Source organism: Propithecus coquereli, unplaced genomic scaffold (genome assembly GCF_000956105.1).
Source record: "Propithecus coquereli isolate 6110/MARCELLA unplaced genomic scaffold, Pcoq_1.0 Scaffold120, whole genome shotgun sequence".
Lineage (NCBI taxonomy): Eukaryota > Metazoa > Chordata > Mammalia > Primates > Indriidae > Propithecus > Propithecus coquereli.
In genome coordinates this window covers 7,459,311-7,484,989 of record NW_012136081.1, presented here as the reverse complement: position 1 = coordinate 7,484,989, position 25,679 = coordinate 7,459,311, and the positions used below count along the sequence as shown (strand labels likewise).

Below are 25,679 nucleotides of genomic sequence, written 5' to 3'. Positions count from 1 at the left end.
CACTGGTCCCGGACGCACTGACTGGCCAGGCTCCTCTCAGCTTGGTTCGAAGGCTTGAAAACGCTGAGGCGTCTGTTAGGTGTCAGACAGGGGACCGACCGCGCTTACGCAGTCAGACCAAACGCCCACCACGGCCGACGACCGTGCGGTCTGGCCCAGGACCCTGCAGGAGCGCGCTGCAGCCGCGGAACCCAGCCGCCTTCACACACCCAGCGCCCTGCGCTTGCCCCCGAGCCCGCGGAGCTCTGAGCCCAGGGTCCTCAGGGCCTGAGGCTTTTTCCTGGCTGCCCTCCTGCCCCTTGCTCTGCCATCCCCTCCCATGACAGGCCGGGCCAGCTCCCTCACTCCAGACCTTCCAGCTGCCCAGGCCTGCTCATCCCTCCTCAAGGCATGGCTTCTCCCAAAGGCTCCACTTCAGCCCTGCCTGGATGGCCCCCACCACGACCTCCGACCTCTCTGCACAGATGACCCTCAGGGAGGACGCACGCGTGGCAGGCCAGCACGGCCTGGGTCAATGTCCAACTTCGGGGCTCTGCTTTCCTCTTTTGTAAATTCACGAGGTTGAACGAGGCAACGTGAGGAAAGGAGCTGACCTGGCCCGGCACCTTCCGAGTCCTCGCACGCGTCTGCGGCTGTGCTGTCGCCAGTTCAGAGCCGCGCACGGCAAGAAGCAAACGCATGCCTGATGCTGCTTGTTGCTGTGTTTAACAGTTTTTAAAAACTGCCCCGTGAAATGAAATGCTCAGATCCAGCATTTTCCGAGTCTCCAATCACCCACACGCACCTTTGGAACGTCAAAAGACGGAGAAATGGCTGTGCCCGGACAGCAAGGGCCACTGGGTGGACCCCGAGCTCAAGCATTTGCCCGCCACGCCCCAAGCAGAGCGGGCGCTGCGAGCGCTGGCTCCCTGCAGAAGGCCGCACCCACATGGCAGGACTGCACAGCAGGAACAAGGCACACGCCGCGCGCCCAGCCCGCTGGGTCACCAGGAGCGGGGTGAGCCCCAGTGTGCACTGAAAGGCAGAGGCGAGGCCGCCGGTCAGAGGAACCCTTGTTCTGCCTCTGCTCAGAGAACAAGAGGCAAATGAACTCCAGCCCCCACCCAGGGTTCCTCCAGGAGTGGTTCTGCCCTGCAGGGACACTTGCCGCTGCCGTGTGGTGCTAATGGACCCGGCAGGCCCGGGCTGGGCTGTTCCACACCCTGTGCCCCAGGGAAGCCCTCAGAGACCGGCCTGGCCCGACACCCAAGCTTCCTCCCTCTAGCTCTAGCACCTGCCTCTCACCTTTCTTCTCTCGGGCGATCCTCCGCACTCCTTCCCGGAATTCCGATAACACCTGAAGGTAGGGCATGACTGTGGCCTCCAGCTGTGGGGAGAATGGTCTGGTTCACTGCCAGCAGCTCATCCCTCATGTTTACAACTGGGTAACAGTGCGGCAGACACACCGTGGGGCCGGGACAGGTGCAGGCTACCGTGGAATAGCACCACTGTGACCGGCGTCCCAAAGTATGGAGGCCTTGTCCCTCCCACGTGGTCCCCGCTAGACCACGAGTCACAGGGACACTGGGGCCAGCGAGCTTGCAGACAGCCTTCTTTCTCCTTCCAACAGGGTGAGCCTAGCGGCTGCTCTGTGACATGTTTTCTCAGGTCGAACATGCAGTTGTTAGAAAGACTGTCTTCACGGTTACAAACGGGCTGTGTCTGGGAGGGAACGTTTTCTCGGGGCCCGACGGTGTCACTCCCTAGGCTGGGACCTTACCTGCCCTGAGACCATGCTAGGGTCCAATCTGTGGTCACCGGTTTTGACCAAGACTAAGGAGCTCCTTGACTACCTACTGTCTACGTGCACGTTGGCGTCTACCCTGACGTTAACCGCCTGCAGCAACGCTGGGGCGGCCGTGGAATGGGAGACCATGCTGGGAAAGGCAAGCTGAGGAGGGCAGAGCCCAGGCGTGACCCACTCCAGGAACAGCCTTCACGTTACACCCTCCTACGTTCCCATAGGGCAAAGGCGGCTTTAGCTTTGGAGCAAAGTCTCGCTGCAGCTCAACAAGCACAATGAAAACACTAACAAACGCAAACGCCGGCTAAGAAGCCCTGAGTCTGAGCTAAACTTCCTAAATTTTATTTTGTAGAAACGGGGGCCTTGCCTTGGTGCCCAGGCTGTAGTGCAGTGGCACGATCACAGTTCACAACAGCCTAGAACTCCTGACCTCAAGCAATCCTCCTGCCGGGGCCTCCTGAGTTTGCTGGGGCTCCAGGCATGGGTCACACACTCAGCACAGGTCCACTTCTTCAGGCCCGATCCTGCCTCTGAGCTGAGGGTGACTCCCTGGGGTGGAAACGCTGGCCTTGGGGGTTTCAGGTCTGGATCTCCGCCCAGCACAAAGGCAGCCCAGACCTCGGTGCAGGGCAGGGAGGGAGGCGTCCAACCCACTGCCAGCCACAGCCCCCAGGGCGCCTGATGGGGCTCTAGGGACGGTTGCGGTGGTCTGTCTCAAAGGGCCAGCAGGCCCCGGCGGTCCGGCTGAGCACACTGGCACCTACCTGAGCAGGGAACGCTGAGGCGGCACAAGACTTAGGAGCCACCTCTCCTGCTCCTAAAACCATTTGGAATTGAAAGGTGATCCATGAACTTCCAACGGCCACGCACTGTGGGTCACAGGGTGTTTAGGCCAGCAGGCTCACCACACGCCCGGTGCGCATTTCCAATTAGCCGATTTCAAAGGGCCTCCTGAGGCCACCTGGGGCACAGGGGTGCTGTCTGCAGTACATTCGGAGGCACCCCCACAACCACAGCAGCGTTTAAGACTAAAAACATTTACGTTCAAAGGCAGACTGACTTCAGCGCAGGAGATGTGACTTTGTTTTTTGTTTTTAAAGAAAATAAATATCTCAGTATCACTTGCACAAGAGAACAAAGGAGCTCTGTGGGATTTCTTTCTGGAAAGCACCAAAGAAGGGTCATATAAGGGAAGTCTGAAAAACATGGCACCAACGAGGAGTTCCGAGACTGACAAGAGGCACCAGGCCTGGGCCGGGCGCGGGCAGGGCTCCTAAGGACGCGCCTGCGTGCTCACTGGAGTCGGCTCTCGGGAGGACGCCAGCAAACTCCACCTGCAGAAGAGAGCTCCTCACGCCACTCGGCACCAGGGAGCAGGATTTTAAAAAGATTTCGCCTTTCTACTTTGTACTAAGTTCCTGCTTTTATTAAAATAATACCTATTATGTTTAAATATTTAGATATGCATTCTAATCAAATAATTAAAAACATTCTAGACCAGGGAGAAGGGAGAAGAATTTGTCTTAAGCCTGAACATGCACTTGTCTAATGGGACGGTCATTATGTAGCAGAGGAATGTATTACAATTGGACGCGTGTGTCTGCCACATGCCACCTGCAAACACAGCAGCCAGCAAGGGACGGCCAGTCTGTTCCAGATGGATTTCTTCACGTGCACAGACCACAGAGAGTGTGTGGCGCCAGGCAGTGACCCCCTCTCTACATGTAGGCGGCAGCTGTGGGGGGAGGGCTCTGGCTCAGGCCGTGTGGATGGGCCTGGGCCTGGTGTCAGGATTGCACCCAGTCCGGCATCGGTTTCTGCCCAGACCTCCCCACAGAGGCCCAGTCAGCGCAAGTGCTGTGGCCTCTCAATGAAGGGCCAGCTGCAAGGAAATCTCGGCTGGAGAGTCCTGATGCCACGTGGCTGTGGCTAAACGTGACCCGTGTGCTGGGACTGCCGAGACGGAGCTCGTGTAAGGGCACAGCGCGAAGTCCCCCTAACTAACAGTCTACGACGGAGGTCGTCCCGACTGAGGCTGGCCTTCCACACGGGAGGGGCAGCCTGGCCACTCGAGACACTCCGTGGGCCAAATCTGAAACTCGACCTGCAGGCTCGGCCCAGAAGGGTGGGGTGTGGGTGGGACCCAGCGCTGCTCTCCGAATGTCCAAAGATGGGACAGAGGAGGGGTGAGACCCTGTGGGGTTCCAGAGGAACACGGGCAGGAAGGGAGTGGGCATGGAAGGCAGGCAGCGCCCTCAGAGTGGACCCCATGGGACAGGCGACCTTAAGGAGTGCGCACCGGGCAGGGTGCGAGCGCGGCGGCTGACCTGAGGCCCCAGAGGGAGACTCTCTGGGCCCAGGTGTGCTCTACTCACATTCAGGCTGCTTCCAGGCCCTCCGAGCGGGAAACCCAGGGAGCTGTCCTCTTCTATGGCCCCAAAGATCTAGGAAAAGAAACAGGACACAAGCCAGGACAGGATGAAGAGGTCCCGAGTGGGTGCACATGCTGAGAGGCTACGGGAGGGGCAGGTGGGGGCAGCCCTGTGGGGTGGGCTCCGTGACAGGGAAAGCGAAGGGAGGAGCTGCTCCAGGGCCCTAAACCCGAGCCTGGGGTGCCCTCCTCTGCCCCAGGACGGGGCCCGGCCCAGAGCTGCCCTCTTGGCCCCTTTTCAGCCAAAGCCTCTGGAGCCGGACAACAAGAAGCAGAAGGACAAGGGGGCCAGGCACCCTGAGGCCTTGCTGGCCTCCAGAGACTCCCTTTACGGCACAGGGCACTGCCGGCGAAGGGGCCTGCACAGGGTGTGTCCAGAGTCCAGAGAGAGGAGAAGGAAATTGAGGGCAAGGGAAGAAACAGCTCGGGCAAGGGAACGCTGACCGGGTTTCACTTCTAACGCACACAAAGTACAGCAGGGAGCGAGGACGACAGATGCTCGACTATGTCGAAGGGGCGCTGGGTGCCGCCTGGCCTCTGCTCTCCCTGTCACCGGGCCTGTCTCCCGTGTCCACACAGCTGGGGGCCCGGCTGGGCCCGGCTCACCTTCAGCATGTGGGTGAGGTACAGGGCGATGTGCTCCAGCAGAGCCCGGTTGGGCTTCCTCCTTGCGGCTTTCCGGGCCGCCATGTAGAGGTTGCACTGGCTGACCAAGGCCCGCATCTCTTCCATGACCGTGCGGGTGTCGATGTTGTCGCAGAGAGCTTCGTGCACGGCCGTCTTCTTGTTGTAAAAGCTGCATGAGAGAGACGAAGGAGCATGTGCTACGGAAACTCTCCGTGAGGGTCAACAACTAGGGGAGCTCCTGCCGCGGGCTGTGTCCTGCCTGAGGGAGCTCTGTACGGTGTGTGATGGTGTCACCGCTTGCTCCTTGGCGGTCCAGGACACGCGCCGCCGCCGCTGAGCGTGGGCAGGAGCAGGCACCCGGGGAGGGGCCCCCTTACTTCCTGTTGAGCTCTGTCTCCTCATCTTCCCACTTCTCAAACTGACCGGTGATGTCAACGGGAGCGCGCAGGACGTCCTTCACGTTTAAGAAAAACTCCTGAAGTTAGAAAACAGCGTGTAGGCAACTTTTTCATCCAGAAATATCTGATACTGTCCTGCCGAAGTGATTTTACGTTAGGTAAAATCTGAAGAGCCAGAGTGCACCGAAAACACACAAGTGGTCAGAAGAAAACAAAAGATGTTTCTTTGAGACAGAAACGTGCTCCCGTTTTAGCCTTAGAGACACCTGTTCGGTGGAAAGTAGAAGCCAGAACGTCGCGCACCACCGCGAACAAGGACACGGCCAGGCTGCAGCAGAGCCGCCTCCACCTGTCACGGCGGACCACGAAGTGCCCACCGACCTCGGGGGAGGGGCTGGGGACTCACGTTCATGAACTTCTCGTACTGAAGCGCCGACTCCATGGTGTTGCTCGAGTAGTCCAGCGTGTCTTTCCAGGAGTGCATGAGGAAGGCCAGTCGCAGCTGCCGCGCTGGGGGAGGAAACGGCAGAAAACAGGACGGCCGCGCCCTTAACCTCCCACGCGCTACGGCCACTGCACGTCTCCGAGAAGGTGGCGGGGTCTGGGGAGAAACCGAGGTTTACCTGAATGCTTCTTTAAGGCATCTTTAATGGTGACGAAGTTCTTCAGTGACTTTGACATCTTGCAGCCTGCGATTGTCAGGTGGCCTGTGTGGAGGAAGTACCTGACCCAGCAGTCGTTTTCAAAGTAGGCCTGCGTGGAAAGAGGGAGGACAGCAACAGCCACATGTCATGGGGCCTGTGTTGTCGGCTCACCTCTCTGCGCCATTCCCAGGTGGCTGCTGCACTTTTCAGGTGGGGCAACTGGCACCCGGAGGGACTGACTCGGGTTAACAAGCCAGCAGATGACACAACTGGTTGGAATGTGGGCCTGTCTGTTGCCAAAACCAGGGAAGCCACGCTGAACGATTAGGGTTCGATTCTACCGACAAACCCTGACGCAGGGGTGGAGTTTAGTGACAAAGCCCTTCCTGAGGGCACCGGCTGATTTTCTTCTACCACAGCAACAAGCACACCACGCTCTCCCCTCTAGAAGGCGCCCGCTGTCTCTGCCTACCTCCGACTGCGCCAGCTCATTGTCGTGGTGGGGAAACCGGAGGTCGAACCCACCTCCATGAATATCCATCGAGGCTCCCAGGAGGGTGCTCGCCATGGCAGAGCACTCGATGTGCCATCCCGGACGACCCTGGAGAGATCCAGAGACCCAGTGACTGAGCGGCCCGACTGCCGGTCCAGGCCTCGAACACGCCAAGTAAATGGCTCTTAAACCCTCTGAACGTTACTAGAGCAGGCGTCCAGTTTCACACACAAAAAGACTGCGTAGCCAGCCGCCTTCTGTCAAGTTCAAAACCAGCCTCATGTGGGCCGAGGCTTTGCTGCTGTCTGTGAACTACTTCCAGAATCTCCCAGCCCTCGACAGCAGCAGGCGACACCCCCTTCCCAGGGCACCCCAACATGAGGACTATCATCACAGGGATATCAGAGGGCTGCCTGGGAATACTCAACTTAGAGTCACAGAACGTCAGAACCAGGGTCTCTGAGGGGGTCTAATCTGATCGCACCCCCATTCCCAGACCAGAAAACAGCAGTCCCGGGAAGGGACCCAGGGTGTCTCTGTGAGGTCCAGGTCCCCAGCACCAGGCACTTCTGCGCTGTACCAGCACCAGGCTCTGGCCCCAGTGACAACACCCTTCATGTGCAGAGTTACCTCTCATGGGGCACTGAGGGCGTGGCTGGTCCAGCCCCCTTCCCGACGCCCCCAAACCCCGACCTCCTGGGCCGCTTGCTCACCTTCCCCCAGGGACACGGCCAGGATGGCTCTCCCGGCTTGGAGGCCTTCCAAAGGGCGAAGTCGTTGGGCGAGCGCTTCTCACTCAGGCGGTCTGCAGTGACACTCAGGTCACCTGGAAGCACAAGGGAGGCAGAGCAGGTCACTCAGCAGTGCCCAGACCAAAGCACCTCACTTCAAGCCCACTCTCGGTGTCTAGTGGCCGATGCTGCTAATTTGTGTATTAACTTGGCTCAGGCACTTCTCCAAGCGTCTGTGTATGACCAGATTTTGCTGTTGACCCAGCGTGTAGGGTTACGAAACGCCATTTATAAGCTCCGAAGTCACTGGCTCACACACCCAGTGTCCAAGCAGACCTCGCCGGGGCTGACGCCGCAGCTGGTGTCTCCTTAAGACACTCGTCTCCCGCTGCCATGCACACCCTCGGCCGCAGTGTCTGGCACGAGCGGCGTGCTCCGGGCTACCGCTGGGAGGTGCTGTGGCGGCGCGGCTCACCGGGGCATGGCTCGGGGACCCTGGCTGGTGCGGGCAGCTCCACGTGTCAACGGCTCGCATGACCGTCAGTTTGTGGGTTCCCAGAGGTGGGAGGACGAGGCTGCGCTGCGGTGCGCTCGATGTGGACCTGGAGGGCAGTGGTGGTGAAGGGCCACTCGCTGTTCCTCCTGTGCTTGTGAGGGGACGGGTGCAGAACGTGGACTGACAGCCCAGAAAGGCTGCGAGTAAGGGCAGCGCTGCTCTCGGCACACGTTCCATCTCCTGGGCAGAGCCAGCGTCGCCTGGCCAGCAAAGACAGCGTGTCCCACGGGAGGGAGGGGAACCAACACGCTCGGTGAACTCCAGGCACAACCTGCTGGCACCTGGCCAGCTGGAGTGCAAGCTGCTGAGCGTCCAGGAAAGGAACACACCACCCCTGTAGGGCACTTCCCTGGATGACATGTGTGGGACCCATGGAAAATCTCAGCTGCCTCGAGTCAGTGCTGACTTCACGCGGGGAGAATCGCACCGTGTTGGGAGCAGGCAGAGAGCCAGGGCCCTCGGCTCCAGGCCGAGTGTGCCCGGGGCTCCAGAGGGTCTCGCCTGGCCCCTGCATCCCTTCTCGGTGCCCGGTTGAAGGGCTGCCTTTTCCTGGGTGCCGTCGCCCCCTCGTGGACAACAGCAGACTCCATTCCAGGGGCCTAACTCAGGTGGCCTCGGGACGCAAACGCAGACACAGTGCGACCTTTTCAGGTGACAAATCCACTTTCAGATTTGTGACTAACTAGACAGCAGACCTCGCTGCTCTGAGACACACAGTGAACAGGGAAAGCCCTGCTAAACATATTTAACAAACACCAAATTTACGATTATAAAAGATGTACTGAACGTGGAAAACTTCGGAAAATTTAAAAAATAGGAAAAAATTGCCATGATCTTTTAACCTAGGAATAAGTACTATTTAACATTTTAGTATATCAATTTGCAGATTTAAAAAAATTTCTGCAAGCAGGGCAGGCACATCCAACAAAGACGACAGACCCGTCCCGGTTGCTATCTTCTCAGCGTCCCGCCATCAGCAGCGACTCGAAAAGCACAATTTGGCACGGCTCTGACATCCTCTTTTGGCTACCCTTGATGTGACAGAAAATGTACATCTACGTTTTTAATTTTTCATTATTATGAACATAGTTACTTATGAAAATTTATATGTGATAGTTTTTTAAAATATACTTTAAAAAATTTGTAACAGAGAACATGGGATCCTCTCTCATACACACCCTCTGCCCCCAACAAATGTCACTATTTGGTAATGCCCATTATTTGCTTCAGATTTTTAAAAAAACCTTCATTTGAAAGTTAGAAGCTTCACATTTTTTAAGAGAAATAAATCACACAATCCCCTTAAGTTCTCCTTCCTGGTTTCCTGTCTTGTCTGTCCCCAGAGCCAGAGCAAGTGTCCCTAGCTTTGACCCTGGAGGCGTGCCCACCCAGCACTGCAGGCCCTACTCCCTACTCAGTCCACCTGGTGCCTTCTGGAATGGTCTGCGTGGCCCGCCTGCCTCTGACGGGTCGTTGACTTGGTGGAGTGGCTTTGGGGGGCCATCACATGAGACCACACAGGGTCCCCAAATCCCCTCTCCCCTTCCTCTCTGCTGTTAGAGCGCCCCATGGTAGCGGACATGTGGCTACACGGAGGAAAGACCCTTCCCAGACCTCCCTGCAGGGGGTGTGGGCACGTGACCAGGCCTGACGACCAGGCTGGGTGAAGGCGTCCGCCAGGGGAGGGCAAGCCCCTCTTCCTCCCTCCTAAGTGCTACTGGATTCTACTCTTGCTGTTCCTGGAGCTTAAACCAATTCTAAAGACAGGCTGGAAGAAACAAGTCCAAGAATAAATGATATTTAAGAAAAAGAACAACCCAGATGGGGCCAGATAGCAAGACTTATGGCAAAGCTACGGCCAGTCCCTGTGTGCTCTCGCCGCCCCCGCACCCCCACCCTACCCTGTTCTCCTTCGTCCTAGCGTCAAATGCACTGCGAGTGGCTTGCGGTTTCCTCTAAGGGCTTTCTAAAACTCTCGACTGTGTCTACAGTCACGCTCGGCTTCCGTCCTAATATATTTTTGAATCTTCTACTTTCGTTCGTCAGCTTGCCAAGTGTCTTTCCGTATTACTGATTTTCGTCAACGGCCGGCTTTGACTGTCCGACTTCCTCTACCGTGCTGTTCACTGTTGCTCCTCTTCCAGTCTGTTGACTGACTGTCTAGTGCACGTATTTTCAATCTTTGTTTTTTCATGACTACATTTAAAACATAACTTTCCTTTACTTGGCACTACAGGGGCATTGCCTAAGTCTCAGCATGAGTTGCTGCTCAGCTTTAAACGCTGCTTCCATCCCACTGTGCTTCCCCTTCGCACAAGTCACTCAGGAGCGTGACTTTAACCGCACGTGGTCCCTTCAGTGTTGACCCTAACACAGCTGCACGGTGGTCGGAGAACAAGGGCTCCACAGAAGCCGTTCTTTGGGATTTGTGGAGACCTCCTTTTGCAGCCTGTTGTGTGGTTTTGTGTGTTTAAAAGAATGGATGAGGCTGGGGTGGCGGCTCACGCCTGTGATCCCAGCACTCTGGGAGGCAGAGGTGGGAGGATCGCTTGAGGCCAGAAGTTCAAGACCAGCCTGAGCAACATAACAAGACCCAGTCCCTACAAAAATAAATAAATAGAATAAATTAAACACAAAAATAAATTTAAAAATGAATGTTCTTTAATTTCTGAGTGCAAAGTTCCCGCCTCTTAGGTCAAGCCTATCAACTGTATTTCAACCCTTTCGTATCCTTACTAATTCTTGGCCCGAGAAGCGCATGCAATCTCCTCTCGCAGCACGGGCGTGCCTCTTCTGCTTTAGGGATGCGGAGGCCCGCGGCTTCCGGCCCACCCAGCACATGACTGAGTCCTTTGGGGTCGAGGAACTTTATCATCAGGAACTCGCCCCTGCTCCTCCGAATACTGCAGCTTAAATGCCACTGGGTCTGATACAATGTTGTTTGTCTGGCTTAGTGGATCTTTTCTCAGTCAGTGCTGTGTTGTTTTGTTTTAGAGTCCGATATTTCTTTACAACAGAGCCCCGGAGGTAAAATTACGTGATCAAAAAGTATGAATGTATTCTATTTATGGCCAAATCGCCTCCTAGAAATACTGGGGTGGGGTGGGGGTGATGATACAGGAAGTACCCGGGCACGAGAGAGCCAACCCTGCTCTGCGGGAATGTGCCAACTCCTGGCTCTTGTGGGCATGTCCCCAGATTCGCTTACGGAGTAAGCATGGAGAAAACACCATGGAAGTGTTTCAGATATAATTCTGCCTGGTCTAGAAAAAGCCTGACACGTGCGTTTTCAGTATTTGGACCCAGACGGGGACAGGGCCGTCAGGACACATGCATCCCTTGGCTTTCGCCCCAGTCTCCCCCGATCTGCCCTAAACCTTGCACACTCAGTCAGCAAACTCCAGCCCGAGAATCAGGGCCCAGGGGCCACCACGCTTCTCAAGACAGCACTTTTTACTTACTTTTTTTTCCTTAAAAAATAACTCACCATTAAATAGAATGAAATTCTGTCATTTGCAGCAACATGGATGGAACTAGACGTCATTATGTTCAGTGAAATAAGCCAGGCACAGACAGACAAGTATCACATGCTCTCACCCATATGCAGAGCTAAACAAGGGAACGCCAAGGAGGGAGAGGGTGGAATGGTGGGTAGCAGAGGCTGGGGGGTGGGCTGGTTCTGGGAGTGGAAAGACGCTGGTTTCTGGGTATAAACGTACAGTTAGATAGCAGGGATATAAGTCCTTGCGTTCAATAGTAGAGTAGGATGACTATAGTTATCAGTAATTTATTTACTTACTTATTAATATTTTTAGAGACAGGGTTTCGCTCTGTCACCCAGGCTGGAGTGAGTGGCACGATCATAGCTCACTGCACCCTCAAATTCCTGGACTCAAGCGATCCTCCTATCTCAGCCTCCCGAGTAGCTGGGACTATAGGCACACACCACTGCACCTGGCTAATTTTTAAAAAAACTTTTTTGTAGAAATGGGGCCTTGCTATGTTGCTCAGGCTGGTCTTGAACTCCTGGGCTCAAGAGATCCTCCTTCCTCGGCCTCCCGAAGTGCTGGGATTAGCGGAATGAGCCACTGCACCTGGCTAATTATCAATAATTTATTGTATATTTCAAAACAGCCAGAAGAGAAGATCTGGAATGTTCCCAACACAAAGAAATGATAAATGTTTGAGGTGATGGACATCTTAATTACCCTGATTTGCTCACTACACATCCTATACATGTACCAAAATATCACATGTACGCCATAAATATGTATAATTATTATGTATCAATTTAAAAAAACACATTCCATTATCTTATGTAGAAAACTCCTAAAATTCCTTTGGGTGAAAACACCATTCCATGAGTCTGAGCAGTGCGCTCAGTGTTGCTCTATAAAGATGTCTCCTATGGAGACATATCAGATTTCAGGAGTTCTGCAGGGCTTTGCCCCGAGGAGTATGTGAACGTGTTAGTTCACGTATCAAAAGCAGCATCGCCTCAGCAGGGCATCTCACTGCTCAGCAGCACCTTCCACCACGATGCTGTTTCAGACCTCTTGGCTTGTGCCTGCTTCCAGACAACAAAGCTTGGCATGGGACCACAGGGTGAGAACTGATCAAAGAGTGCCCGCCCGACAGATACCTGCGGCTAAAAGCAATTAGCCTAAGGGACGCTTCCTGCTTCACTCCTGACTACTTGGAGTAGTCTATCTCAATCAATAAAAAAATACATAAAGAAATATAGAGCCACTATATTTCTGTTTAACCTTTCTGCTAAGTGATAATTTTATCTTGGAACTTAGAAGCTTGTCTTAGAAAGATTTTGTAACTGTTTGCTCACATAGATAGAATTAATTAAGGGATCTCTAGAAGCTACTTGGGACACTTTTAACCTAAAACGAACTAGCTGTTATTATGTAAAATCTGTTACCCCTGGCAACCGATCACTGTACCTGTAAGTACTGATGCAGGACTTCACTGGGGGGGGTGGGGGCCCTCACAGCTCATGGGAATGCTGGAGGTCTCCTGACTCCCCCAACTTTATAAAACTATACTTCATAAAAACTGTTCTTTCATCTCTATGTATTCTTTTATTTCTATATTCTATTATTTTCTATTTTCTAATATTTCCTTATCCCTTGCGACGACCGCTGCCAAACGGACCCAATTTTTTGCTGGGAGCATACCTAACTCCCTGCGGCTCAGCACATCCCACTGTAACCATGGGGACAAACACAGTCCGGGCTGTGCACAAGCGGGAGAGTCCAAGCTTCTTCCTCCTGTTCCGTATTCATCCTTTCCTTCTCTCACCTTCCCCCTCCTGAAGAGCTTTCTGATCCCCAACAGCTTCGGGCACCAGCTTCCCGTAGGAGTGTTTCTCACTGGAGGCAAACTTCGCTGTATCAAAGTACACAGACCCATTGGAAGCATAGCTGGAAAACAAGAAAGGAATTGGGGGCGGGGGGTCTAATAGATCCAAAGACACTTCCCAGGACAACAGCTGGAACATCAAGAAGGGTTACAAAATTGTGCAATCTGTGGCCTGCTCAAATCTCTGCTCCTCCCTACTCTCCGCAATGGGAACTCAAAACCTCACCGGTTATGTGGACTGAGCAGGACGTTGACAGGGCGTTTCCCACGGCGAGGCAGCTCCTCACTGCCCTCGCTGCCCCGTGCCTGGCATCCCCCTGGCCCTGCCAGTGTGGTGCGGTCCTCGTGTGGTATGTCCTTGCCTCTCCTTGTCTACACTTTCCCTGCCTGCTGGGCCCAGCCAAGGCTCTCAGCCTCCAGGAAGCCCTCCAAATCATGCCAGCCCAGAATGACCTGCCTTCTCTGAGCTTGGGCTCGCCCGCGCCCCTCAGCTGGGCACACAGTCTCGTGCTGCCCCACGGGGCTTTGTGTTTAGTGGGGGAGGGGCAGCACTATCGCTTTCTAAGAGCCTGGGCTGCTCTGGGCACTGTGTATGGAGCCTCTCTCTCCTCATCTGTCCAATCTGTGAGGCTCCTGCCAGGTGCGGGGGTGGTAACCCGAGGCTGGGCACAGGGCCTCACCCCCGCCACACAGAGCGGTTCTCCTAGAGCAGGTGCCAAGCACCACAGACACTCGGTTCCCATCTGCCCTTCCATTTGTTGGCTATTTCTGAAAATGCTACTTCAGAGACTGGGAGAGTGTATCCGAGGTCAGACAGCACTGGAATGGTTCAGCGTGGCAGGGCAGCGCATGATGCAATCACAACAAAAAGCCGCTAAAATCTTAGCCAAGATGCTGATGAAATGCACCCTCCCTTGGGTACCACCCCAGGACGAGCCCTCTCAGTGTCTGTGCCATGGTGCTTATATGTCCGAAGACCTGGCAGCGCTCATGCTCACCACCACACAGCTCGGGGGCCCCTATGACCAGTGGTCTTAACTGCCTCCTGGCAGACTTTGGGCTGGGTCCTCACCACAGCCCCAGGGCAGGCTGCTGGGCCTGCCTAAAGGGGTTGGCTAGCCAGAACCCCGCTCTCAGCCCCTGGCTGCGGTGACCCAGGTCCTGGGCTGGGCCTGGAGCTGCAAGAGGAAGACTGCGAGGGGCTCCGGGGATTGGTGGGAGCGCAGCCGACACCCGCTCCCCCTCTTGCTCCCTGCTGGGGACCAAGTGGCCAGAACAAAGCACCGTGCCACGAGAGTGGGAGTGGAGGGGCTGCCGGTCTGGCCCGGCAGGTCCAGAACATCAGCCCTCCTGCTCCCGAACCGGAATGTGTCAAAGCCCCAGGGAAGGCCCTCATGCTCACCCGTAACCGTTGTCCACAATCTTCTGCACGAAGTTCACGATTTCCGGCACGTACTCGCTAACCCGGGTTAGGACATCTGGAGGAAGAACCTGTCCGTGACGAGAGAAAGTCCCTGGATTCTCCCTTCTGAAAACTGCAGCCTCCGACAAACATGCTCCATGAAAACAACGTCACCAATTTGTAAAACAAGAAGCCCTTAACATCATACAAAGAATGCACAAAAAAGCAAAAAAACAAAAAACAAACCTAAGAAACACCATACGCCCCTTGGCTCAAGTTCACTGTTGATTTGCCACTTAATTAAGCTGCCAAGCGAAGGTGGTGAGAATCACACAAGGCCTCTCGGCTTTACCAAAACAGGAATTTAGAGGTCAGGGCCCTTAGCCTGACAGGGAGGACAAGATAGCTGTGACACTTACGTTCAAAGCCGCCATGTCCCTATGGAACTCTGCTTCCCAGAACTTGGGCAGTTTGGAGAAAATGGAATTGTCAGTCACCACGCTGCCGAATGTGGAATCCAGCCAGTCAGAAAGCAGATCCCTGGCCTCTTCCAGCAATACCTGAAGACAGAAACAGACATCCACAAACAGGCTGCATGTTTCACACAAGCACACCTTGTACGGTCGTGTGAGCCAATCAGTGCCCTGAGTTCAAAGATGAGCCACGCACAGCCCCGATCCTGGAAGAGTCGCCACGTTCTGGGAGACAGCGAAGTTCAAATAAAACATTCCACAAGTGAGAGGTTCTCACGTGAACACGGAAGAGCAGACTTGAGAGGAGCTGTGGCTTTGCAGGCACAGTGAGTCAGGGGCCAGGGTGGGCTTGGCAAGGATGTGTAACCTGGGCTCCTGCAAGGTGGGGTCACGGACAGAGGTGGGGCCGGAGGGCACACAGCGTGTCACCTACAGCACCGACACTTGGTGCACTCAAAAAAGATTCAGGGTGGAGACAGCCAAAGGTCAGGAGAGACGGGCAGGGCCCTGGGCCTGGAGGTCTCGAAGGTGCCATCTCCCAGATGGCATTGACTAAAGACACCCGTCCCACTTCACGCACCACAGAACAGGAGGGAAAGCCACCAGTCCACCACAATGTGGCGTTTGTGTGACCAGTGCCCCATGACCACACACTGTTGGCATGAGACACGTCCTCACTGCGCTCATGTTGGAAGGCAGAAATGTCCATCCTTGACCTGCCTTGGAGGAATCTAGTCTTCTCAGCATGGTGACTTGGAACAGGGACAGGGCTGTTGCGCCAAGGAGGCAGCAAAGAATGGAGGCTGGAGAGAGTAAGTGCAGAAAAACCACCTGGCAGAGAGCGAGGACACGCCAGGCGGACAGAGTACCCACAACACTGACAGAGAAGGGCACGGGGCCCCACGTGGGCCAGGCTCCCCAGGCACTCCCTGCCAACAGCTCCCGGATGAAACAGACTTGTGTTTCTGGGCTTGCTAAGTGGCAAGGCAAACCTGCAAGGATGCTCATGCCCTGCCCGTCATGGTGGGGCACAGAGAGGGCAGACAAGCATCAAGGCAGGGCAGGCGCTCAGGGGCAAAGGCTGCCAGGTCTGCTGCCCAGGACGCAAACGCTAGGACTGCCACAAGTGCAGGGACAGAAACCTGCGAGGGGACTGCGGTGCCCCCAGGTGAGTGGTGGCCCTGGCTCTCAGGGGAGCATCTGCGCTCTGGCTCTGAGGATCACCACAGATCAGGCCCCAGCAAGAATGAGATCCCACTCAAGGTCACTCAACGTCCAAGGACATGAGCAACCATGAATGGGAGTCAGCGGAGATGACAAGCAACAGATTGGCACTCGCAAAGGCTTCAGATACTACAGTGATGAGGTACACAATAAAAAACAATAAGTATTAAATGTTTCAGGAAATAAAGATAGCATCACAAGAGAATAAGCAATAGCAGGCAATAAAATACTATCAAAATGGCCCAGGCAGATTTGAAAATACAAAGGAATGGAACTTTTAGAGATGAACATATCCACTGATGAAATAAAAACACTCAATAGGATAGGTAAGATAGCCGGAGAGAGAACTAGTGAATGGGAAGACAGAATTGAAGAAGTCATCCGAAGTGAAATAGAAATAAGGAAATATTTGCTAGACACAAACTATGGGACAAAAAGATGTGAGAGAGGAGAGAGGAAATAGAACAGAGGTGATACTTGAAGACACATCTGAGAATTTCTCAGAACTGATACAACAACGTACAGACTTGGAAGCACAAAAACTACCCAACAGGACTAGTAAAAATAAATATCACAGGCCAGGCATGGTGGCTCACGCCTGTAATCCCAGTACTTTGGGAGGCTGAGGCAGGAGGATCACTTGGGCCCAGGAGTTCAAGGCTGCAGTGAGCTATGAAGACGCCACTGCACTCTAACTGAGCAACAGAGTGAGACCCCCCTCAAAAAAAGAAAAAAAAATATCTTATGATATCTTACCGAAACTGCAGAAAGCCAAAAAGAGAATTTTATAAGAAGCCAGACAGAAAAGATATATTTACCCATAAAAGAAAGGCAATCCTAAGGGCAGCCAACCATTCTCAATAAGAGCCAACAGCAGAAGCCGGAAGACAGCAAAAAATCCCCAAAGTACTCAGAGAAAAGAGCCACCAATCTTAACTGCGCATCCGGCAAAACCAACTTTAACAAACACGGTGAAATACATCTACTTCGACATATACAAAAGCTGATTCCCACTGACACTTCTAGAACAGTGTTTCTATAACTTGCCTGAAGATAAGAACACTCAGAGTTGCTGGTCAAGCACACAGATCACCAATCGAAATGTGCAAATAATAAAGTGCTAGAGACTTCCGGTTTCCAGTTTCTTACATGCAAGGAGTTTGGAAGTTGCTACTCTATCCTAACAACAGGTAAAAAGCTGAAAAAACTAAAAAACCAACAACTCTTTTTAGACCCATAAGAGAAGTGAAGTGACAGGGAAAACCGCTTCCCCGAACAGGGCCCATCAGGAGAGCAGGGTCCCAGTCGCCAGGGGAGAGACTCCCACGCTGGCACCTCTGTGGGAGGCAGCTGCCGGGCTGGGAAAAGCAGAGCTGTAACCAACAAACCGCTGTAGGCTCAGCGCAGGCAGGTCTGAGGGTTAAAAACTCCAGGGTGACCCAGTCCCAGGGGGGCCCCACACTCGCGGGTTTTGCCTCCAGAACTCGACCAGGTCCTCACAGTGAATGTCTGAGAAAAATCTCCTCGGCTTCCAAACAAAGTGCCGCAGGACAACCATTTAACCGGTTTTATCAAAGTGGAATCTACCCGGAGGAAAGGAAACACCCAAACCTAACATGGTCTGGCCCTACCCCTGGGAAAGGGGAAATCTCCAGCTCCAGCCATCCTGCTCCAGGCAAACAGCAGGCGGCTGAGGAACACCTGTGGAGTCCACAGTCCCCCGTCACAGGCTCGCTAAGAGACAGAGACCTAACCAAGAGACCGCAGAACGCCCCCTCCCCTGCGTGTGGCTGCCGCACTGCTAAGGCAGGCACAGCAGGCTATTCAACGCAAACATCATGTCCCGCTACCAAGAAAAACATCACAATCCAGTCTGTCTCCCTGGATCTAAGGAGAAAAATAAAAGACAAAAATCACAAGACACATGAAAAGGCAAAAAACACAGCCTGAAGAGACAGAACAAGCACCAGAACCAGACAAGGCAGGTGTGCTGAGATGGTGAGATGTGGAATTTAAAACTACGATTAATACGCTAAGGGCTCCAGTAGACAAAGCAGACAACAGGCAAGAATAGACGGGCAATGGAAGCAGAGAGATGGAAATCCTAAGAAAGAACCAAAAAGGAACATTAGAGATGCAAAACACCTAAGTGACGAAGCAGCCTGGACGAGCGCGTGAGGAAGCGCGCGGGCTGAGGAAGGAGGCTCTGAGCGAGGGGGCGTCTCGACAGAAACCGCCCAAACTGAAGACCAAAGAGAACAAGACCGAAAGAACAGAATATTTAAGAACTACAGGACAACCACAAATGGTGTAACAGCGTGGAATGGGAAACCCAGAAAGAAAGAGAGAAAGGAATAGAAGAAACATCTGAAACAATCGCGACTAAGAATTTCCCCACACTGATGCCAGAGACCGAACCGCAGATCCAGGAAGCTCACGTCAAGCAGGATAAATGCCAAAAGCCACTTAGGCATATTATTTGCAAACTGCAGAAACTCAAAGATAAAGAAAAGAAATCCTAAAAGAAGCCAGAGGAGCTTACCCAGAGAAGAGCAAAGACATGAATCACATCTGATGGGGCGCTCCTGTGAGTCCAGCCACTCAGGAGGCTGGGCGGGGTGGGGGGCGTCGCTTGAGCCCAGGAGTTCGAGATCGGCCTGGGTAACATAGTGAGACCCCCATTCTCAATAAAAAGGAAAAAGAATTATACCCTACTTCACTGCAGAAACCACATAAGCAAGAAGAAAGTGGAGTAAAATATTTAAAGTATTGAGAGAAAATACCCACCAGCCTAGAATTCTGTACCCTTCGAAATTATGCTTCAAAAATGAAGGAGAAATAAAGACCTCCTCAGAAAGATAAAGACTGAGGGAATTTGTTGCCAGTAGGACCTGCCTTGCAAGAAAGGTTAAAAGAATTTTCTTAGAAGGAAAATGATGAAGGTCAGAAACTCGGATCTACATCAAGACAGGAAGAGCACTGAAGAAGGAATAGTGAGGGTAAAACAAAAAATAAAAGCTTTCATTTTTTAATTCTTAATTGTTCTAACAGATAATCTGTTCAACACAATAACAGCAATAATGTGTTCACCGCATGTGCTTATGTCTATACACTCATGTAAAAGCACAATGAGTGACCCCGTGACACAAGGAACAAGAGGGAGGAAAGAGTTTATTGCGTTACTATAAGGTACTCGCACTACCGGTGAAGTAGTGTGATGTATTTGAAAGTGGGCTTGGATTGGTTGTAAACTCCAGGGCAACCACTAAAAATAGTAAAAAAAAAAAAAAAAAATCAAAAGTTAAAATCACAAAAGGGAAAAAAATAGTGGAAGAAAAAACTGGAACAAAAAACAAGGGCAAAAAGGGCCCGGCGCGGTGGCTCACACCTGTAATCCTAGCTCTCTGGGAGGCCGAGGCGGGCGGATTGTTTGAGCTCAGGAGTTCGAAACCAGCCTGAGCAAGAGCGAGACCCCGTCTCTACTAAAATTAGAAAGAAATTAATTGGACAACTAAAAATATATAGAAAAAATTAGCCGAGCATGGTGGCGCATGCCTGTAGTCCCAGCTACTCGGGAGGCTGAGGCAGGAGGATCGCTTGAGCCCAGGAATTTGAGGTTGCTGTGAGCTAGACTGACGCCACAGCACTCTAGCCCGGGCAACACAGTCAGACTCTGTCTCAAAAAAAAAAAAAAAAAAAAAAAGGGCAAAAAATAGAAACCAGTAACAAATATGGTATTAATAGATATTAATCCGACTGTGTCAATAATTGCTCCGAACGTCAATGGTATAAATGCACCAAGACAGATTATCAGACTGGATGAGAAAACAAGGTGCAACTATGTGTTGTCCACAAGAAAACCACTTTAAATATAAAAACACAGACTAACAGTAAAAGAGTGGAGAAAGACACCCCAGGCTGGCAAGTGTACTATTAATAATTCCAGGCAGAGCAGGCTCCAGAGCAGAGCAGTTACCAGGGATAAAGACGGGCACCACAGAATAGGGGAGTCAGTGCTCCCAGAAGACAGCGACCTGTAACGTGCACGCACCTAGCAACAGAGGGTCAAAACGTGTGAGTCAAAAACCAGCAGAACTGCAAGGAGAAATTTATGAATCCAGTATCACAGCTGGAGACTTCAACACTTTCTATCAGCAACGAACAGTAATGTCTGCTCTCAGACCACAATGGGATGAAACTAGAAATCAATAACACAAAGATAAGTGGAAAATCCCCAAATACAAAAGTGTAAGTGACAACCTACTACTTCCAGATGGCTCGTGGGGGCAGTCTGTGGGACTGAGCCCCCAACCCACGGATCTGATGCCATCTCCAGGTACAGTGTCAAAGCTGAACCGAATTATAGGACGCCCAGTCAGGGCCTGCTCACGAGCCGACTGGCCGTCAGGGCAGGGGTGGGGAAGAAATCCCCATGTACTTTGTGACCACAGGTTAAGTATTCTGTATCGAGAGTGTGAAAGACACTTTGGTTTTTTCCTATCTCAAACAGAAGCCAATCTGAAAAGGCTGCACACTGTATGATTCCAACCCAGGACATTCTAGAAAAGGCAAAACTATGGAGACAGTAAAAACATCAGCCGTTGTGGGGAGCTCAGGGGAGAGAGGGAGGGGGATCCATGGCCGGAGCAGAGAGGACATTCAGGGCAGTGACGCTGCCTGTGTGGTAGGGCAGTGCTGGATGCAGGACGGTCCCACAGGTGTACACCTCCGAGAGTGGACCCGTGCAAACACGGGCTCTGGGTGACGATGACGCGCCAGCACGGGCTCACTCAGGAGGAGGTGTCGATGGGGGGGACGCTGTGTGTCTGTGGGCAGGGGGTGACATGGCCCCTCAATTTTGACGTGAACCAGAATCTGTTCTACAAAATGTACAGTCTTTTTAAAAAAGTGATAAAACAGGTGGGAATGGACAGATTCACCCTCGGAGGGGGGTTTTGTTTGTGTCTAACAAACTGTGTGAATAGGTTAAACCAGCAGAAAGAGTACAAAATATTAAAAGCACGTTAAGAAGCATGACTAATTAAATAGCACATAGAACTGCGCACAAAATGACAGGAGAACATAAAACGTCTTCTCAAGAGAGAACGCGCAGAAACCAGGGCACACGGCAGGCCCCAACACGAGTCTCTGTGCACAGACCCAGCATGGGACAGACCACACCCTTTGACCACTAGGTAATCAAGTCATAAGTCACTAACAATAAGTTAATCTGAAAAATCCCATCTATTTGGAAATCTAAAACATACTTCTAGACAATTCCTGCATTAAAAAAATGAAAACGGATATTGAAAGCTGTTCACAAGTGAATGACGTTGAAATCTGTAGCAAAAATGACACTTAAAGGAAAATTTATGGCCTTAAATTCTTATTTTTAAATGAAAAAAAAATTTTTTTAAAGCCAGTCAAATTTAGCAGTGGAGGGTTCTATACTATGGCCTTAAATTCTTAAACCAGAAAATGAGCTACACTGCTAAGAAGCGAGACAAGAGCCGACTGAAGCTGAAGAAAAAGCAGCAGTAACGAGGAACGGACAAGAACAGACGACACGGACGGACCAGGCAAGGTCTGCACCGCCCAGCTGGATCTCCGAGATGGTTCCAGACACAGTATTTAAAACTCCAACGGTGTCTTGCATGGAACTCGACGAGCTGGGGCCTCAAACCACACCTGAAGAACAAAACCAAGATGCAGCGTCTTTCCCCACCCGACACCTGACAGACAGGTGGACGGTGCAGCCAAAGGACAGAACTGAGACACACATGGAGACTCACGTGTCCCGGAGAGGGCTAGCATGTTAGTCCGTGTTGTGCTGCTACAACAGAATACCCGAGGCTGGTGATTTACAAAGAAAAGGAATTTATTCCTCACGCTCCGGGAAGTCCAAGGTCAAGGGGCCACACCTGGGAGGGCCTTCTTGCTGGCGGGGACCCTGCTGTCTCGAGGCGGCGGGGCATCACGTGGCAGGTGCTCACTGAGAGCCAGACGGGCTTTCATCGCAGACCCGCTCGCACGAGGACCCGTGACTCCCCGAACGACTAACCCATTCATCAGGGCTCTGCTCTTAAAGGCCCCTCTTCTCAATACTGCCATGCTGGGGATCAAGCTTCAACGCGAGTTTCAGAGGGGACAAACATGCAAAGCACAGCTATTAGTATCTGGGAGACAGAAGGATGCTTACAACGCAGTAAGAGAAAGAGCACTCACCCCACGGAGAGGGGTGGAAGATGGTGCGCGGAATCACAGCTGGAAGCGAGCGCGAGACAAGACATGCAGGCTCAGGAGAGGTCGGAGAAAGGCGAGTTTGAACCACAACAATCACCACCTCGCACTCGTGTGATGGATGACAAGAAAGAAGCTGACGACACAAGTTTGGCTGTGTGTGCTGACAAACAGCACACCAGCACATGGCAGTGGAAGGAGAAGTTTGCACAGACATTTCTGACACGGCCGCTAGGCAGATGAGAGCGGGCACAGCAGGCCCGAGGCTCCGCCCTGGGCAAGGCCTACCTGCAGGGTTGCTCTGGGCTGGTGTCAGGATGAAACCCCCCTACAGCAAGAGGCTGGGACACCCTGCTCGGCCATAGCAGCTGTGTGGGCTGTTGAGCAAACACTGTGGTTTATGTAGACAGAACCCCAGCGGGTACCCACGTGATGGTGCCCGCTGGACCCTGGGCGTGGAGTCTCTCACGGGCTTCCTGGGCAGAAACATCGCACATGTGTGGCTGCGCTTTTTCCCGGTGGGGGGAGAGCATGCCGTTCCCTCTGCACAGGGGAGCTTCGGAAGCCTGCTCCCAGATCCCTGCAGACCCCGCTGAACCTCCTCCCCTGCCGTGTCCTTGCTGGGCAGCCGTGATAAATCTCAGACAAGAGGATCGCTCTATGCCAAGTCCACTGGTCCCGTGAGTCCTTCAGATCCCAGCACGTCCAGGTGGTACTGGGAGCCCCAACACAGCCAGGTATGTCCCCTATAGCCCTGCAATTGCACCCCCAGGTGTGCAGCCTAAAGAAAGTCTTGCAAATGGACCCCCACAGACAATACAGAACAACTCGCAGCTGAGAGAGAGACCTCCGCACCCCCGGTCCTCAGGGAAGTGCAAACCAGAACCAAGGGAGGTACCACCTCCCATGCACCAGAACGGCGACCATCAAACGGACGGAGACAGCGAGTGTCGGCGGGATGTGAAGGAAACGGAAGCCTCGTGCCCTGCTGGTGGGCGTGTGCCACGGTGCAGCCACTGCGGAACAGTAGAGCAGGCGCTCAGAATGTTAGAAATACAATTATCACACGACCCAGCAACTCCGCCTCTGGGTCCATCCCCAGAAGAAGTGAGAGCAGGGACGTGGACAGGTATTTGTGCGTCCACGTTCACGGCAGTAACATTCACAACAGCTCAAAGGTGGGACAACCCACCTGTTCATCGACAGGTGAATAAATGAACAAAATGTCGCCTATACGTACACAATGGAATATTATTCAACCACAAAAAGGAAGGAAATCCTGACACCTGGTATGACGTGGGTGAACCTTGAGGACGTTGTGCTGAGTGAAATAAGCCAGATATGAAAAGGACAAACACTGTAGATGCCACTGACACGGCTTCCCAGGAGGAGTCAGAGTCAGAGACAGAAAGTAGACGGGGCGCCAGGGGCTGGGGAGGGGGCTGGGGAGTGAGTGTTGATGGGGACGGAGTCTCCATCTGGGTAGATGAAAAAGCTCTGGAAATCAACGGTGGAGGCTGCGCAACACTGTGAAAGCACTTAATGCCACTGAACTGCGCACTTAACAATGGTCACGACGGTAAACTTTATGTGTAATCTGACGCAATTTTTAAAATTTGGAAAGACTGAGGAAAAAAAATTATGGCAGCATAGTTGGTCACAAAGAAACCTAATTTCAGGTCCCAGGAGAACAGACAAATGGCTCAGCCAGGCATGCTCGGACCAGCGACAGCTACCACACGTGGTCCCCAGAAGCATGGCCCAAGCACACCAAAGACCATGCATAAGACTCGTAGTCAAACCTCGAAACGAGCACCACCAGGCAGTCAGGTGTGCGAGGCAGAGAGAGATAAAACCACAAAGAAACACACGAGTGAAGGGCAGACACGGAATTCAGGCCGCTGGTCGCTGAGGCAGGGGCCACGGGGCAGGGGTGAGGATCACCACAGCCCCAGCGGGGTGTCTCTCGCGGGTGCATTCCCTCTTCCAGCCTCTGTCCGCCCTTCCCACCTCCACGGAGCTTTTGAAAGGGTGACAGGCAGAGGGCGCCAGCATGCAGGAGAAGGGCCACCTGCACAGTGCCCAGGGCGGCAGCCACGGGGGACCAGGCCAACGTGAGGGCCCCAACGCTCACTTCACCACTAATTCCTGCTCCTCTTTCTCTAGTTGCTGCCACTAAGAAACGCTGAGGAGCGTCCAGTGCATAATCTGGGAATCGCTCCCACCAAAGGCTGCTCCCCCACGGTCCCCACGCGCCTCCTGCTTGTCTGGTGGAAGTGACAGGAGGGGCACAGGGCGGATTTCCAGCGGACCCCAAGTCTCACTCCAGTGGCACGGGTGCAGAGCCCCCGGGAACGGGGCAAGTGGGTGCAGAACGGGAGGGGCACCGACTCGGCCACCACAGACCGGGCCACCATCATGGCAGAGCTGCCACCTGGGCCCAGGGAGACGCAGGGCGCTGCTGTGCGTGGCGTGCCTCTTCCCTGCCGGGGCGCGTTTCAATCTCACCTCCACACAGCTGTCGACCTCCTCTCCTGTGACTTGGGACTGCACGGCTTTCTCCAGCGGTTCTGTGGCAAGCTCCACTGCGTGCTGAATCCGCTCCAGCATCTGCTTTTTACTGGGGTCTGTGGTCTCATTTAATTTTACTGAAAATGGCTACAACCGTAAGGAGATGTGAAACTGATCAGATCCCGCTCAGCAAAACCCAGAGTTCACAAAGGTGATTCAAGGTAGGAAAGAGACTAGTTTTCCCTAGTGCCCCGTGGCAATAAAGAAGTCTGCGCCCCAAGCAGCAGGGCGGCAACCAAGAGACTCTGAAGCCCCTGGCCCAGGCACTCCTGGCGCTGCCCCTGCTCACATGTGACTTCAGGTAGGGCGCTAAACCTCTCTGTGCCTCAGTTTCTCTGATGCAAACTGAGTGTGAGAGCAGTCCTCCAGGGTTATACTTTCAGGGGATAAAACAAAGCGGTCACCCAGGGAGCTCTGAGATGTGCTGGCAGCACCTCCATCACGACGGCACTTGAGCCTCATTGGCCTGAAAGACTGTTAAGCTCTAATGTTTTTTTTTTTGGAAACAGGGTCTCACTCTGTTGCCCAGGCTGGAGTACAGTGATGTCAGCACAGCTCACTGAAACCTCTAACTCCTGGGCTCAAGCGATCCTCCCACTGCAGCCTCCCAAAGTGCTGGGATCACAGGCAGGAACCACCAGCCAAAACAATTTATTCTAATCCTGTTACGTGATACAAATAACTGTACATTTATAATAATGCTTACTCAGAATGAAAATGTTAAGTTGGAGAGAAC

General features: G+C 53.1%; 1 protein-coding gene across 2 annotated transcripts in view; it reads right to left on the bottom strand.

Annotated features, from left to right (window-relative positions):
• Positions 1 to 25,679, bottom strand: part of CARS (cysteinyl-tRNA synthetase) — a 53,096-nt gene that overhangs the window by 10,182 nt on the left and 17,235 nt on the right. For both annotated transcript variants that reach the window (XM_012665500.1, XM_012665501.1), the window contains 12 exons: positions 24,881 to 25,030; positions 14,855 to 14,995; positions 14,436 to 14,524; positions 12,974 to 13,095; positions 7,090 to 7,202; positions 6,356 to 6,484; positions 5,863 to 5,992; positions 5,646 to 5,749; positions 5,219 to 5,316; positions 4,821 to 5,010; positions 4,159 to 4,227; positions 1,285 to 1,366 (listed from right to left, as the gene is read on the bottom strand). In XM_012665500.1, the coding sequence (XP_012520954.1) occupies positions 1,285 to 1,366; positions 4,159 to 4,227; positions 4,821 to 5,010; positions 5,219 to 5,316; positions 5,646 to 5,749; positions 5,863 to 5,992; positions 6,356 to 6,484; positions 7,090 to 7,202; positions 12,974 to 13,095; positions 14,436 to 14,524; positions 14,855 to 14,995; positions 24,881 to 25,030 (1,417 nt within the window). The remainder of the gene's footprint in view (positions 1 to 1,284; positions 1,367 to 4,158; positions 4,228 to 4,820; positions 5,011 to 5,218; positions 5,317 to 5,645; positions 5,750 to 5,862; positions 5,993 to 6,355; positions 6,485 to 7,089; positions 7,203 to 12,973; positions 13,096 to 14,435; positions 14,525 to 14,854; positions 14,996 to 24,880; positions 25,031 to 25,679) is intronic.